At 41.9% G+C, this 17,464-nt stretch overlaps 1 protein-coding gene across 2 annotated transcripts; it reads left to right on the forward strand.

Moving 5' to 3' along the window:
- Window positions 1-5,634: 5,634 nt before the first annotated feature.
- LOC111964451 (NEDD4-binding protein 2-like 1) lies at window positions 5,635-16,991 on the forward strand. 2 transcript variants are annotated; one of them, XM_070443732.1, is made up of 4 exons: window positions 5,635-5,907; window positions 15,177-15,405; window positions 16,693-16,781; window positions 16,904-16,991. In XM_070443732.1, the coding sequence occupies exons 2-4, from the start codon at window positions 15,249-15,251 to the stop codon at window positions 16,976-16,978; spliced, it is 321 nt and encodes a 106-aa protein (XP_070299833.1). In that variant the 5' UTR covers window positions 5,635-5,907; window positions 15,177-15,248; the 3' UTR covers window positions 16,979-16,991. The 2 variants fall into 2 exon arrangements, with proteins under 2 accessions (XP_070299833.1, XP_070299832.1); XM_070443731.1 differs by having other exon boundaries at window positions 5,636-5,907; window positions 15,278-15,405.
- The last annotated feature ends 473 nt before the right edge of the window (window positions 16,992-17,464 follow it).

Genomic DNA, 17,464 nt, shown 5'->3' on the forward strand with positions numbered 1-17,464 from the left:
TCGCGCCCTGGTGATGTCACTGCCTATATCATCATCCTCTACTCCTGGGACCAAAACCATGCCTACAAAGCTGTATAAACAGGGCCTTTATTGTTAGCTAAACACTTAGCAGTAAATGTCCCCTCCCCCCAAAGTTGACCTATTGTGGAATGTTTACCTAGTCTTATCTCCTTCACTCCCCTGCAGAGTTCTGTCTAAGGGCCTCTTTATAATGAGGCAGAGAGAGAGAGAGAGAGATAACTAAAATACAAATGTAGAACAATACTAAACTTCTACAATGACTATATCTATTGTTAATCAGTAGTCTAAAACCCTATAAATGTAAGGAGGGAGGGGTCTTTTAACCCCTCCCCTTATATTAATAAAACATAAGCATAATGCATTTTTTCTAATACATCAAACATTTGGGTACAACCATTTTTATGACCCCTAGGTGAACCCGACAAAATACAGCTGGATTGTTGTGTTTGTTCTTCTGTCAGAACTTCCTGACCTTTAAAAAGAAATGGCAGCTTCTTCTCCATCCTACCCTGATTGAGAAAACTGTAATTTTCATAGTCATGCCACACTTTGTGTCGTAGTCTTGGTGGTTCCATACCTCTTCCATTTAAGAATGATGGAGGCCACTGTGTTCTTGGGGTCCTTCAATGCTGCAGACATTTTTTGGTACCCTTTCTCAGATCTGTGCCTCGACACAATCCTGTCTCGGAGCTCTACTGACAATTCCTTCGACCTCATGGCTTGGTTTTTGCTCTGACATGCACTGTCGACCGGTGTGTGTGCCTTTTCAAATCAAGTCCAATCAATTGAATTTACCACAGGCGGACTTCAATCAAGTTGTAGAAACAGGATACAATGGAAACAGGATGCACCTGAGCTCAATTTCAGTTGTTTATTTTTAGAACATATGCAAAAACTATATTTACATATGTTTTTGCCTTGTCATTATGGGGTATTGTGTGTAGATCGACGAAGGAAAAAATGATGTAATCGATTTTAGAATAAGTGTAAGTGGGTGCGAACTGGCAGCAGAGAAGTCAGAGCAATCCCTGTGTATCCACTGGCGGCAGAGAGGTAGAGCAATCACTGTGTATCCACTGGCGGCAGAGAGGTAGAGCAATCACTGTGTATCCACTGGCGGCAGAGAGGTAGAGCAATCACTGTGTATCCAACGGCGCAGTTTATTTACAAAAACCCACCGGAAAACAAAACAATAAAATAAAGGGGTCCATAACCCAACAGTACAGACGTGCACAAGCACTTACAATAAACAATCACCGACGAGGACATGAGGGGGAACAGAGGGTTAAATACACAACATGTAATTGATGGGATTGGAACCAGGTGTGAAGGAAGACAAAACCAAAGGAAAATGAAAAGAGGATTAGCGATGGCTAGAAGGTCGGTGACTTCGACCGCCGAACGCCGCCCGAACAAGGAGAGGGACCAACTTCGGCGGAAGTCGTGACAATAAGGCTGTAATGTAATAAAATGTGGAAAAGGACAAGAAGGAGTCTGAATACTTCCCGAATGCGGTGTAAGCTCCCCGCCAACTCAGCCTGTCTTTTCAAACTTCCTGTTAGTTAGCAATGAGAGAAAAGGTCATTTTGAGCATTTCTATCCACAACCAATATTATGGGTGATATTTTAGTTACTCAAAAGGATATTTTACATGTGAATCAGAATGACTGTTTGGGGCCTTTAAACTGAAACTGACAACATCTGGGAAGTTCCCCTTTCTCCACTAGGATTCTCTGCCTCTAACCCTATTACAGGGGCTGAGTCACTGGCCTACTGGTGCTCTTCCATGCCGTCCCTAGGAAGGGTGCGTCACTTGAGTGGGTTGAGTCACTCACATGATCTTCTTGTCTGGGTTGGCGCCCCCCCTTGGGTTGTGCCGTGGCTGAGATCTTTGTTTGCTATAATCGGCCTTGTCTAAGGATGGTAAGTTGGTGGTTGAAGAAATCCCTCTAGAGGTGTGAGGGCTGTGCTTTGGCAAAGTGTGTGGGGTTATATCCTGCCTGTTTGGCCCTGTCCGGGGGTATCGTCGGACGAGGCCACAGTGTCTCCGGACCCCTCCGGTCTCAGCCTCCAGTGTTTATACTGCAGTAGTTTATGTGTCGGGGGGCTAGGGTCAGTCTGTTATATCTGGAGTATTTCTCCTGTCTTATCCGGTGTCCTGTGTGAAATTAAGTATGCTCTCTTTAATTCTGTATCCTTTTCTCTTTCTCTCTCTCTCTCTCTCTCTTTCTTTCTTTCTTTCTTTCTTTCTCTCTCTCGGAGGACCTGAGCCCTTGGACCATGCCTCAGGACTACCTGGCCTGATGACTCCTTGCTGTCCCCAGTCCACCTGGCCCTGCTGCTACTCCAGTTTCAACTGTTCTGCCTGCGGCTATGGAACCCTGACCTGTTCACCGGACGTGCTACCTGTCCCAGACCTGCTGTTATCAACTCTCTAGAGACAGCAGGAGCGGTAGATATACTCTGAATGATTGGCTATGAAAAGCCAAATGACATTTACTCCTGAGGTGCTGACCAGTTGCACCCTCAACAAACACTGTGATTATTATTATTTGACCATGCTGGTAATCTATGAATATTTTCCTAGCCACCGTGCTTCTACACCTGCATTGCTTGCTGTTTGGGGTTTTAGGCTGGGTTTCTGTACAGTACTTTGTGACATCAGCTGATGTAAGAAGGGCTTTATAAATAAAATTGATTGATTTATGACAGCTATACCCACTTGGTTTCTCAAATGACTGCCTCGCCTGGTTCACCAACTACTTCTCTGATAGAGTTCAGTATGTCAAATCTGAGGGCCTGTTGTCCGGACCTCTGGCAGTCTCTATGGGGGTGCCACAGGGTTCAATTCTCGGAACGACTCTTTTCTCTGTATACATCAATGATGTCGCTCTTGCTGCTGGTGATTCTCTGATCCACGTCTACGCAGACGACACCATTCTGTATACTTCTGGCCTTTCTTTGGACACTGTGTTAACCTCTCTTGGGCACGTGAGACGGTAGCGTCCCACCTCTTCAACAGCCAGTGAAACTGCTGGGCGCCAAATTCAAATACAGAAATACTCATGAAAAAAATTCAGAAAACAAAACATATTTTACATAGGTTTAAAGATGAACTTCTTGTGAATCCAACCACGGTGTCAGATTTAAAAAATCTTACGGCGAAAGCATACCTTACATTATTTGAGAACATAGCCTACTAGACAAATCATTACAAACAGTAGCCAGCCAGATAGAACAGTTACACAATTTAGAAATAGAGATAAAATTAATCCCTTACCTTTGATGATCTTCATATGGTTGCACTCAGCAGACATTCATTTACTCAATAAATGTTCCTTTTGTTCGATAATGTCTCTTTATACCCAATAACCTCCGTTTTGTTTGTGCGTTTCCTTCAGTAATCCACAGGCTCAAACGCAGTCAAAACAGGAAGACAAAAAAATCCAAATTGTATCCGTAAAGTTCATAGAAACATGACAAACGATGTTCATATTCAAACCGTTGGTTGTTTTTAGCCTAAATAATCGATAATATTTCAACCGGACATTAACGTCGTCAATTTAAAAGGTAAACAAGAAACACACTCTCTCGGTCGAGCGCAAGAAAAAGCTCTGTGACACGGCAGGGTCCACTCATTCAGACTGCTCTTACTTCTTCATTTTTCAGAATACAAGCCTGAAACAATTTCTGAAGACTGTTGACATCTAGTGGAAGGCATAGAAACTGCAATTTGAGTCCTAAGTCAATGGATACTGTAATGGCATTGAATAGAAAACTACAAAACCAAAAAAAAAAAGACTTCCTGAATGGATTTTTCTCAGGTTTTCGCCTGCCAAATCAGTTCTGTTATACTCACAGACACTATTTTAACAGTTTTGGAAACTTTAGAGTGTTTTCTATCCAAATCTACTAGTTATATGCATATCATATCTTCTGGGCCCGAGAAGCAGGAAGTTAATTTGGGCATGCATTTCATCCAACATTCAGAATGCTGCCCCCTACCCTAGAGAAGTTAACTAACCTCCAGACGAGCTCCAATGCCATACAACTCCCCTTCCGTGGCCTCCAACTGCTCTTAAATGCAAGTTAAACTAAATGCATGCTCTTCAACCGGTCGCTGCCCGCACCTGCCCGCCCGTCCAGCATCACTACTCTACTCTGACCTAGAATATGTGGACAACTACAAATACCTTGGTGTCTGGTTAGACTGTGAACTCTCCTTACAGACCCACATTAAGCATCTCCAATCCAAAATGACATCTAGAATCGGCTTCCTATTTCGCAACAAAGCATCCTTCACTCATGCCGCCAAACATGCCCTCGTAAAACTGACTATCCTACCGATTCTTGACTTCGGCGATGTCATTTACAAAATAGCCTCCAACACTCTACTCAACAAATTGGATGCAGTCTATCACAGTGCCGTCCGTTTTGTCACCAAAACCCCATATACTACCCACCACTGCAACCTGTATGCTCTCGTCGGCTGGCCCTCACTTCATACTCGTCGCAAAACCCACTGGCTCCAGGTAATCTACACGTCTTTGCTAGGTAAAGCCCCGCCTTATCTCAGTTCACTGGTCACCATAGRAGCACCCACCCGCAGCACYCGCTCCAGCAGGTATATTTCACTGGTCACCCCCAAAGTCAATTCCTCCTTTGTCCGCATTTCCTTCCAATTCTCTGCTGCCAATGACTGGAACGAACTGCAAAAATTGCTGAAGCTGGAGACTCTTATCTCCCTCACTAACTTCAAGCACCAGCTGTCAGAGCAGCTGTACATAGCCCATCCAACTACCTCATCCCCATACTGTATTTATTTATTTTGCTCCTTTGCACACCAGTATCTCTACTTGCACACTCATCTTCTGCACATCTATCACTCCAGTGTTTAATTGCTATATCGTAATTACCTCYCCACTATGACCTATTTATTGCCTTACCTCCCTTATCTTACCTCATTTGCACACACTGTATACATACTTTTTCCCCATACTGTATTATTGACTGTATGTTTGTTTATTCCATGTGTAACTCTGTGTTGCTGTATGTGTCGAACTGCTTGGCTTTATCTTGGCCAGGTTGCATGTGTAAATGAGAACTTGTTCTCAACTGTCCTACCTGGTTAATTAAAGGTGAAATCATTTGTTTATAAATAAATAAACCGCTGGGACCAACGCCAAGAGGAATGGAACGTCTCGTGATGAAGACCTGCTGCGCTTCTCTTTTGAGTAAAATGTTTTTTCTTTGCTTTTTTAAAACTGTAGTTTCTGTAGTCGCTGCCCAGCTCCCCAAAGCATCTGAAAATCTCTCCCTTCAATAACGTTTTTTAAAGGCTATGTAACAAAAATATATAGACTTGCAATGTTTTTTTTTTAACAATAAGGCTTAAATGAACGTGTAAAGCTTTCAGTTTAGGCTGTCCATATTTAATTGTTTTACATTTATGCTACATATAGCCTACCTAGCATGTTGTTTTTGAGGCATTTTATTATGTGTTCACAAAAACAAATCAACCTTTGAAATACTGTTATTCCTCAACCTCGTACATCTAAAACTGTCAATCATCATCATCAACATCATGTAATGAATCGCTGGAGCAACGCCTGGCGTGACAGGAAAGTACCATGGTTTCCTGCGGTTGGGTCGGTAGGCAACTATTGGGTGATCAGTAGGGTATTCTAGTAGACGTTACTATAAAGACAGACGTTGGAGCTCTCGACCAGTCAACGGTGTTACCATCAGAAAGGTGTAATCAATTGGATATAAGGATTATTATAAAGTAGTTGTGACGGTGAACGAACTGAAAATGGGGAGAAAGAGGACAAGGCATATCATAATTCTCAGAGGACTCCCCGGATTAGGGAAGTCAACTCGGGCAAGGTAAACTTTTTTTTATATCGCACGAGGAGGATAAAAAAAAGTCGTTTAGCTTGATGATAATAAATACATTGCTGAAATAAACAATTAGATTTACCGTTATCAAAATAAATAGTTTTAAATATGTACTGTGAATTGTTCTACATCCTATCCTTGATTAGCATATTTTTGTAGGATTTGGTCAAATGTAAAACTTGTACAGGATATGTTGGTTCATTTATAGCACAGACTACATTGATATAGGTTCTGTAAATTATTTTTAAATATAGGATAGGATAGGATGAACTGTCCCTGAGGGGAAAATTGTCTTAGACACCAGTATTGATGTAGCCTATTGATCAGCTTTACATGTATTTGTAAAAAAAAATATATATAAATAATTAATCTAGCTACTCCTGAGGTGCTGACCTGTTGCACCCTCAACAACCACTGTGATTATTATTATTTGATCCTGCTGGTCATCTATGAACATTTGAACATCTTGGCCATGTTCTGTTATAATCTCCACCCGGCACAGCCAGAAGAGGACTGGCCACCCCTCATAGCCTGGTTCCTCTCTAGGTTTCTTCCTAGGTTCTGGCCTTTCTAGGGAGTTTTTCCACGCCACTGTGCTTCTACACCTGCATTGCTTGCTGTTTGGGGTTTTAGGCTGGGTTACGGTACAGCACTTCGAGATATCAGCTGATGTAAGAAGGGCTTTATAAATACATTTGATTTGATTTGATGATTGAAAATACCTCTGTTTTCAAAGATGTGGCCCACAATGCAATACTCCTTAGAATTTTAAGGAGAAACCAACTCCTTGGCCTACATTAGAACACCACCACAGAAGCATCACGATTGGCGCCTTCCCAATTAAGTAGCCTAGTTTTGTTGTTTGGCTACTTGAAAGGAACTAGGACCTATCAATTGCAGCCCACCTCTTCCAATGCATTGTGGAAACGTGTTCATCGAATTCTACTATACATATACAGATGAAGAGCCGAAATTACTATAACATCCTGCAATTAAACCCTGGGCTACTATAAAACCTTCTATTGTGGCATAGAGAGAACGCTTCATGCGCAATTGCGGTGTTTTTGTGTTACTGGTTAATTTCGATAGCATATTCCCATATCTGATTATCAACTGTTGTCAAAGCCGAAATGAGTATGACATCTTGGCATTTAAAGTATACAACATTTTCGAAATGTCACATAGCCTATTGTAAAACGTTTTTTTTTTAGGATACTCAAATGGCCAACTATTTAGGACGCAAGTATGGATATTCGGACATGGCTACGAGGGTTAAATATTTGGTATTTTACAAATCCTGAGAAGAAATCACTTTTCTCCCGCGTAACCCGGTGTTTCCCGACAAAACATTACGCGCCACAGAAAAAAAAACATAAAAGCACATAGATGTGGCTATGCTCTCTTGCGTAAATAAATGAAACAAGCTTCGCTAGGCTAATCTTTTTGAGTATAAACTGTATTATTGTACTGCATTGTATTATACTGTATTATAAGGACTGGAATTATGCACCTCGTTCAAACTATGATAAAGCAGGGAGAGAACACGCGATTCTGTTGCAGCACATGCGGCCTACAAAGTTACAAGTATAGGCTACCGAGTATATATATATTTTGAAATATTATTTCCCCTGTTATTAGGCTACCTCCTCTTTCTCTCTCTATATTGCCTCATTCCTTCCTTGCTTTCAACAGTTAAATGAAATAAGGTTTGTTGTCCATATCTTCATCATTCTGATGACATGCTTGAATAATATAGGACTATAATTCGATGGAGAAGGCTTTCACTTCTCTATAAATTAGATGCGCATTCACGAAGATTAAATGGTTATGGGTCTGAATAAATAACTGCTATAGCCTACCGCAATCGCGCGTTCACTCTTCTTTCAAACTACCTGTGAGTTCTATTGGCTGCTGTATTTAACATTCAGCAAACAAGAGCTTAGTATTTTTTGGTATTTTGATATTTATTAGGATCCCCATTAGCTGTTGCAAAAGCAGCAGCTAATATTCCTTGGCCCAACCAAAACATGAAACATGACATAGGGCAGAATATTACTAGACAAGAACAGCTCAAGGACAGAACTACATACATTTAAAAACGGCACATGTAGCCTTCATATCAATACATACACAGAAACTATCTAGGTCAAATAGGGGAGAGGCATTGTGAGGTGTTGCTTTATCTGTTTGTTTTTTTAAACCAGGTTTGCTGTTCATTGGAGCACTATGAGATGGAACCAGGTTCGTTGCAATAGCGGCTCTATATAATACTGTACACTTTCTTGAATTTGTTCTGGATTTGGGGACTGTGAAAAGACCCCTGGTGGCATGTCTGGTGGGGTAAGTGTGTGTGTCAGAGCTGTGTGTAAATTGACTATGCAAACAATTTGGGATTTTCAACACATTCATGTTTATTATAAAAATAAGAAGTGATGCAGTCAGTCTCTCCTCAACTCTTAGCCAAGAGAGACTGGCATGCATAGTATTTATATCAGCCCTCTGATTACAATGAAGCTTGCCTCCCTCTTCAAATAGTCTATTGGTATAAGAAATGCGTCAAAAAATAATGTCCAGCAAACTATTCTAGTCTAGCTTTTCCTAAATTGGACTCCAAGAGCTAAGGAGACTTTTTTAAGGAGAGAGGCCAGGAGAGAAGAGAGAGGCAGGAGAGAAGAGAGAGAGGCCAGGAGAGGAGGCCAGGAGAGAGGCCAGGAGAGAAGGAGAGAGGCCAGGAGAGAAGGAGAGAGGCCAGGAGAGAAGGAGAGAGGCCAGGAGAGAAAGGAGAGAGGCCAGGAGAGAAGGAGAGAGGCCAGCGGAGGCACAGGTGCGTGCGTATTGAGCAAGAGACAGGCTATAAGTTAGAAGCGTATTATATACATAACCCATAATTCATTAGCTAAATATAAGACTAATACCATTGAATGTATTACTGAAAGGTAGGCCATAGGACATCTATGTATATGGCTATAGGCCATCTATATATATGGTATAGCTATATATAGGCTAAAGGACATCTATATATATGGCTATAGGACATCTGTATTGGCATAGATTATATATATGATGGACATCTATGTATATGGCTATAGGACATCTATATATATGGCTATAGGACATCTATGTATATGGCTAGACATCTATATATATGGCTATAGGACATCTATGTATATGGCTATAGGACATCTATATATATGGCTATAGGACATCTATATATATGGCTATAGGACATCTATATATATGGCTATAGGACTTATATAATGGCTATAGGACATCTATTATAATGGCTATAGGACATCTATATATATGGCTATAGGACATCTATATATATGGATTAGGACATCTATATATATGGCTATAGGTCTCTATATATGTATAGGAACATCTATATATATGGCTATAGGACATCTATATATATGGCTATAGGCATCTACATATATGTCTATATATAATCTAGAACAGGGTGATGTATTTTGGATGCAATTTGAATGGAGTTGATGAGAGAGAGAGAAAAGACTGTGAGAGTGCTGACATACTGATTTAAAGCAACAATATTCAAGTAAAAGGCTGTTTTAAAACTCTGCAGCTGCAATAAAAAACAAACATTTACAGTAAAAAAAAAATCAGTGACCTGCGACCAGATGGAGATGGGTAAATTAGATGCACATTTGGTCTTTATATTACTGTAGCATAGACTAGCTACAGGAAATCAGGCCTTCTGCGCAAGAAAAAAAGTTACCATGATGAGATGCTAGGTCTGTGAAGTCTGCGCTCCATACTGAGATGGGCTGTCTGTCGCACCCTGAGAGGGACTGTCTGCGCCATACTGAGATGGCTGTCTGTCGCCACCCTGAGAGGGACTGTCTGCGCTCCATACTGAGATGGGCTGTCTGTCGCCACCCTGAGAGGGACTGTGCGCTCCATACTGAGAGGGCGTCTGTCGACACCTGAGAGGGACTTCTGCGCTCCATACTGAGATGGGCTGTCTGTCGACACCCTGAAGGACTGTCTGCGCTCTACTGAGATGGGCTGTCTCGCACCTGAAGGAGTCTGCGCTCCATACTGAGATGGGCTGTCTGTCGACACCTGAAGGGACTGTCTGCGCTCAATACTGAGATGGGCTGTCTGAGCACCCTGAGCGTTGATGAGTCATCATGCAGACCACATTTAAACATTCCATATCATTTAACAGTTCCATTTCATGCCGTGCTGTTCATAATAATAATTTATTATAATTTACTGGTTTCTCGCCGTTACTTATCTCTGGAAACACCATTCAACCCTAGATTATATAGATATCCTGTGCAGCCCAATTCTGAGCTTTTGCCCTATTATTGGCCAAATATCTGATGTAATTGGTCAAAAGACCATAAGATCAGAATTGTAAAAACAGCCATAAGGCTCTGTTAAAAAGACTAATAAATAAAATGACACAAAAGGTGAAAAAACAGTCGATGTGCCCTTGAGCAAGGCACTTAACCCTACTTGCTCCGGTAAGTCGCTCTGGATAAGAGCGATGTTATGTTATGAAGGTTATGGATGACTGTGAGAGGCAGCATTCCTCCCCGCAGACAGTGTTTTTAACCGAACGTTATCAGACAAGAGCATAAGATGACTTCAAGCCCCTCCCATGTACTTCTCTCTGATTATCAGTTCCTCCCTTCAGGCTGACGCTCTAGATAACATAAACAGCCTCACCAGCTCTGCTAGGGAAAGTCAAATGGTCAGAGTGAGGCAGTGGCGGTCGGTGACGTTTATGACGAGGGAGGACTTTTTTGTTTTTCATGAGCATTGGCCTTATTTCTATTACAGCATATTGGACGACTGTCATTCATATTCCATTCACCCAGGTAAATGTAATATCAACAGGTTTAGGCTACTACATGATACTCTAAATTTCCCTATAGCCACCTATCAATCAAAGTCTACAGCATGGGTCCACACAGGTGGAGAGAACATTTTGAGGTGACAAGACAGTGACACATGGACAGACAGTGACACATTCAATACCACCTTGCACAATCTTGCCTGCATCTAGCTGATCTAGGGTGTAATCATTGGTCCAACAGTTGCAAACGAGAGTTTCTATTGAACAAACGCAGGCATGTTTATCCCCGTTTCGTTGAAGAAACGTCTTTTTCAACAGAATCGGCGGAATGAATACACCACTGATCACGGGTAAACACAGTTTACTTTTGTAGCAGCCACGTTGTATTTCTTCTCGTACCTATGCGCTCTCCTCCTCTCACCTTTTCCCTTCATTTGTGGACTTCAATTCACAACACATCAGCTGTATGTGACCCAAGTGAAAAAACCTTTAAAAGCAAAACCATATCATAACCACTGCACACGGCCTGCATCATTGTCACCATATTAGCTAATGATGGCAGGCCCAACTGCCTGTAAACACAGTCCAGTTCAAAGTGAATGATGGCAGGCCCAACTGCCTGTAAACACAGTCCAGTTCAAAGTGAATGATAGCAGGCCCAACTGCCTGTAAACACAGTCCAGTTCAAAGTGAATGATGGCAGGCCCAACTGCCTGTGAACACAGTCCAGTTCAAAGTGAATGATAGCAGGCCCAACTGCCTGTAAACACAGTCCAGTTCAAAGTGAATGATGACAGACCTGTGTGGTAAATGGCTTATTTGCATAAAGGCCTACTGTAGCTCTGATTGGCTATGGTGCACCGGTCTGCATAGACTCTGGTCCTGGATGATATAGTTGTTTTTCAGAAATGCCTTTACTCTATGTAAGTCCCAAACATACTAAGAATTTATGAAAACAAGTGCTTGCTTGTCAAAATTAAAATATATATATTCTTCCTAGGGTTGTATATGAACAGATTTGAATACGATTTAATGTTGCTAAAACGCTGTCAGTTCCACATGAAGAAAACTGGTCCCTGGGGAGGACTGTACAGGAGGCCTCATTTATTAATCCTGCCTAGGCACAAATCTGTGCGTAAACCATGCGTGGGTTCATTTCTACGCAACCTGTGAGATTTATCAATATGAACGTTTGCTTGAGACTGTGTGTAAATTTACGCACAGCCTTGAGGCGTCACTACAGACCTGGGTTCGATCCCAGACTGGGTCACAGCTGGCCATGACTGGGAGACCCATGAGGCGGCACACAATTGGCCCAGCGTCGTCCGCGCTCTTTCCATGTCCCATCGCGCTCTAGCGATTCCTGTGGCAGGCCGGCTGCATGAACACTGACACGGTCGCCAGGTGTACCGTGTTTCCTCCGACACATTGGCTTCTGGGTTAAGCGGGCATTGTGTCAAGAAGCAGTGCAGCTTGTCTGGGTTGTGTTTCAGAGGACACTGTGCCATAGATGCAGTGCCTTAGACCACTGCCCCATCCGGGAGGCCCATAGGCTTATATATTGGTTATGCATAATAAGCTTCTAATATATAGCCTCTGTCTCTTGCGCAATACACACGCACCTGTGCTCCGCTGGCCTCTCTCCTTCTCTCCTGGCCTCTCTCCTTCTCTCCTGGCCTCTCTCCTTCTCTCCTTCTCTCTCTCCTTCTCTGCTGCCCTCTCTCCTTCTCTCCTGGCCTCTCTCCTTCTCTCCTGGCTCTCTCCTTCTCTGCTGCCTCCTCTCCTTTCTCTCCTGGCCTCATTCCTTCTCGCTGGCCTCTCTCCTTCTCTTGCTTGCCCTCTCTCCTTCTCTCCTGGCCTCTCTCCTTCTCTCCTGGCCTCTATCCTTGCTCTGCTGCCTCCTGCTCTCTCCTTCTCTCTGGCCTCTCTCCTTCTCTGCTGGCCTCTCTCCTCTCTGCTGGCCTCCTCTCTTTCTCTCCTGGCCTCTCTCCTTCTCTCTGGCCTCGCTCCTTCTCTCCTGGCCTCTCTCCTTCCTTTTTTTTTTTCTCCTGGCCTCTCTCCTTCTCTCCTGGCCTCTATCCTTCTCTCCTGGCCTCTCTCCTTCTCTCCTGGCCTCTCTCCTTCTCTCCTGGCCTCTCTCCTTCTCTCCTGGCCTCTCTCCTTCTCTCCTGGCCTCTCTCCTTAAAAAAGTCTCCTTAGCTCTTGGAGTCCAATTTAGGAAAAGACTAGAATAGTTTGCTGGACATTATTTTTTTACGCATTTATGATACCAATAGACTATTTAGAGAAGGATGCAAGCTCTTGTTTGCTGAATGTGAAATACAGCAGCCCAGTGGTGGATTTAGGAATAGGCGACATGGGCAGATGCCCAGGTTAGCATCTTGCCGGGGCGGCACGGGGCGCCCGCACAAAAAAATAAAATAATAATAATAATAATTCGGAATGGTGACATTTGCGCAATCGGTTTTCTATCTCTCATTTGTACGTCACATCACATCACCGTGTGGGACTGTGGGTCAATTAACCTTGTCGGAGTGGGCGCCCTGATTCTAGTTTGGGGGGGGGGGGGCTGAAGGGGGGGTTGACCCAGGGAGCCATACAAGCTAGAACCGCCACTGCAGCAGCCAATAGAACTCAAGGGTAGTTTGAAAGAAGAGCGAATGGTAGGCGATAGCTGTTATTTATGTTCTCTACCTGCTTTATCATGGTTTGAACGATGTGCGTAATTCCAGTCTATATACAGTATTATAAACTGGGTGGTTCGAGCCCTGAATGCTGATTGGCTGACAGCCGTGGTATATATATTTTTTATTTATTTAACCTTTATTTAAAAAGGCAAGTCAGTTAAGAACAAATTCTTATTTACAATGACGGCCTACCCCGGCCAAACCTGGACGACGCTGGGCCAATTGTGCGCCGCCCTATGGGACTCTCAATCACGGCCTGATGTGATACAGCCTGGATATCAGACTGTATACCACGGGTATGACAAAACATTTACTTTTACTGCTCTAATTATGTTGGTAACCAGTTTATAATAGCAATAATGCACCTTGGAGGTTTGTGGTATATGGCCAATATACCACGGCTAAAGGGCTGTGTCCAGGCACTCAGCGTTGCATTCTTGACTTAAGAACAGCCCTGTGGCCGTGGTATATTGGCCATAACCACATCCCCTCGTGCCTTATTGCTTAAATACAGTATAATACAATACGGTACAGTAATATAGTTCACAGTCAAAAAGATTAGCCTACTGGAGCTAGTTTCATTTATTTACCCAGGGAGCATTTTGCCAGCACATCTATGGGCTTTTCTGTTTTTCTGTCATGCGTAATTGCAGTAGCCTATATCATGTATGTAGCCTGTTGGATAATGTATTTAATGTTGGGCTCATTAAATGTATTTAATGTAGGGCTCATAAAATGTATTTAATGTAGGGCTCATTATATGTGTTTAATGTAGGGCTCATTATATGTGTTTAATGTAGGGCTCATAAAATGTATTTAATATAGGCTCATTATATGTATTAATGTAGGGCTCATTAAATGTATTTAATATATGGCTCATTATATGTGTTTAATGTAGGGCTCATAAAATGTATTTTAATATATGGCTCATTATATGTATTTAATGTAGGGCTCATTAAATGTATTAATATATGGCTCATTATATGTATTTAATGTAGGGCTCATTAAATGTATTAATATATGGCCTCATTATATTGATTTAATGTAGGCTCATCAGAGTCAGGTAGCATCAGGTTTGAATTTCAGACAAATCTCTAATCAAATCCAGACATATACAGTAGGCCGATTACACGCTTTATAAGCTTTTGAATGACACTTCCAGTTTTTGCGGGAAAACCGGTTACCGGGGTGAAAAGTGATTTATTCTCGTGATGGAACATTTGTAAAATACCCCGGGAAAATATTCAACCCTAATTACAATCGCATATAGACATTCAAACTGTTAAGAACAAAAACCTAACCTTTGCTATTGGCCTTTCTAGTCACTAGACGTCTTCCATCCCTGGGGAAGTGTAAGGCGTTTCCTTCAGAAGAGGTATTGTAGTTCAGTTAACAACAGAAGAGGAGTTTTAGACTCAGTTCTCCTGACCCTCTAGCTCAGTGTTTCCCAAACTCGGTCCTGGGACCCCAATGGGTAACACGTTCTGTTTCCCCTCCTAACACTACACAGCTGATTCAAATGATCAAAGCTTCATGATTAGTTGATTATTTAAATCAATCCAAAAAACAAAAAAAACGTGCATCCATTTGGCCCCAGGACAGAGTTAGGAGACGTTGCTGTAGACAGAGCTGGGTCTTATCAACCCTGTGCCCCTGGAAGAGAAGGGTAGCTATACCCCCCCCCCCCCCCCCCCCACACACACACACTTCTCTATACAAGCTGTGTGTGTGTTCTGTCTGAGTAGATGTTGAGTGTGAGTGTGTGTGTTCTGTCTGAGTAGATGTTGAGTGTGAGTGTGTGTGTTCTGTCTGAGTAGATGTTGAGTGTGAGTGTGTGTGTCTACAGTAAAATCTTGGAGGAGTATGGGTCTGGAGAAGCCTTCAGCACAGACGACTACTTCAGGGTGAATTGGAAGATGGTTGGGTTCCACAAGAAATACCTGCAAGAAGCTCATGAATGGAACCGTAACAGAGGTAGTTATAGGGTTGATTGGTTAATATGTTTATCGATTCATTTATTAATTAATTTATTGATCTATTAATTGAATTAGATTTCCAAAACACTTTATCCACCAATTTCTCACATTTGTGATTTTTCATCAGAAATGTCAAATATTACTGTCCTCAGATTTTTTTATTCATAAATGTTAGATGTGTATTACAATTGGTTTGGTTCCAAACACTATGTATCCATTGTTTAGTTGGAATTGAATGTTTGTTTGCTGTATATTTAACATACACTCTTAGAAAAAAGGTTCGACCAAGAACTGTTCTGATCAGAAGAACACTTTTTGGAAGATAAYGGTTCTTTGGAAGGCAAAGGGTTCTACCTAGAACCCTTTAACATCCTAAGAACTGTTTTTGYAAGAAAGGGTTCTTTAATGATTCTTTGGAAGGCAAYAAGGGTTCTACATAGAACCATATATAATATTTCCCAGCATGCTCTATTGAAGGGAGATTTTCACAATTGTTTGATTAACTGTAATAGCTGTGTTTTTTTCATGTACATTGATTGGTTGATTKATTTTATGCTACACAGAAATGTAAATAACATACAGTTTCATAGAGGGTTCTATGTAGAACCATATACTGTACAAGGGGTTKTTTGAAGAACKCTACATAGAGAGTTCTAGATAGAACCCTCTGCAAAGGGTTCTACCCTCTACGGGGACAAACCAAAGGACCCTGTATGGTTCTAGTTAGCACCTTTTTTTCTTAGTGAATAAATTCAACTCATCATAAATCTAGCCTTATTCTATAGTGATTGTTTGTCTCTGAAATGWCGCCATCTAGTGGTAGATCTCAAACTAATACATGTCTGTCATTTAAAAACAAACTTTTATTTAACCTTTCTTTAACTAGACAAGTCTTTTAAAAACCCCATGCCATGACTAGATGAGGGGAAAAACACGCCAATCTCTTTCATAAGTTATTAACACAAAAAAATCTAATTTACTATCGTTTTTGAAAATGGATATATAGCGTTTTGGAATGAAACACTTCATGTTTTATTAATGGTATGATTGAACAATTGATTGGTTGATTGATTAATTAGTGGATTTGATCATTAATTGTGTGATGATTAATTGATTGGTTGATTGATTAATTAGTGGATTTGATCATTAATTGTGTGATGGATTAATTGACTGGTTGATTGATTAATTAGTGGATTTGATCATTAATTGTGTGATGGATTAATTGATTGGTTGATCTATTATTAAGGCTGATTCAAGGGTTATGTTAATGAATTGCTCCTTGCAGTTCTTCAAGCCATCAGAGGAAAAGTCCATCCGATCGTGATTGACAACACCAATATGTATAAATGGGAGATGTGGCCTTATGTCCGAATGGTAAGGACTACTTCTAGCCTGTGTGTGTGTGTGTATGTGTGTGTGTGTATGTGTGTGTGTGTGTGAATGTATGTGTGTGTGTGGACGTGTTGTTATGACAATACTGTGTTTGTCTCTTTCAGGCGTTTCGCCGTGGCTACTGGATCGAGTTTGAGGACCTCCCTGTCATTCCGTTAGAGATTCTCAACAGGTATTGATGTGAAGAGATACCAAAGCACAGTTGTGCTTGTATCATCTGACATGTATAGTTGCAAGCACCACACACACACCACACACACAACACACACACACACACACACAACACACAACACACACACACACAACACACACCACACACACACACACACCACACACACACACACACACAACAATGACACACACATATGCATAGTGGTTGACAGTTGTATGCCTCCCTCTCAGCGGTGTCCTCAGATCCCATGGAGGTGTTAGAGAGGATGAAGGAAGGTTATGAGCCCGTAAAGAAATATGGGAGTCATCTATGATTACAATTCAAGAGGGGTGGATGCCAACCCAGAGAGACTGCAGAACCACTGGTGATCTGGAGACCAATACATGTTGTTGTGTGTGTGTGTGTGTGTGTGTGTGTGTGTGTGTGTGTGTGTGTGTGTGTGTGTGTGTGTGTGTGTGTGTGGTGTGTGGTTTTCTGGTGTGTGTGGTGTGTG

The sequence above is a fragment of the Salvelinus sp. IW2-2015 genome, linkage group LG5 (assembly GCF_002910315.2).
Source record: "Salvelinus sp. IW2-2015 linkage group LG5, ASM291031v2, whole genome shotgun sequence".
In the NCBI taxonomy this organism is placed as follows: domain Eukaryota; kingdom Metazoa; phylum Chordata; class Actinopteri; order Salmoniformes; family Salmonidae; genus Salvelinus; species Salvelinus sp. IW2-2015.

Bases quoted from the DNA above. Each gene is read 5' to 3' on its own strand.
- LOC111964451 (XM_070443731.1), top strand. From the start codon at position 5,834: ATGGGGAGAAAGAGGACAAGGCATATCATAATTCTCAGAGGACTCCCC. The intron at 15,406-16,692 runs GTAGTTATAGGG...TGCTCCTTGCAG, and splicing joins TGAATGGAACCGTAACAGAG to TTCTTCAAGCCATCAGAGGA. The intron at 16,782-16,903 runs GTAAGGACTACT...TGTCTCTTTCAG, and splicing joins TGTGGCCTTATGTCCGAATG to GCGTTTCGCCGTGGCTACTG.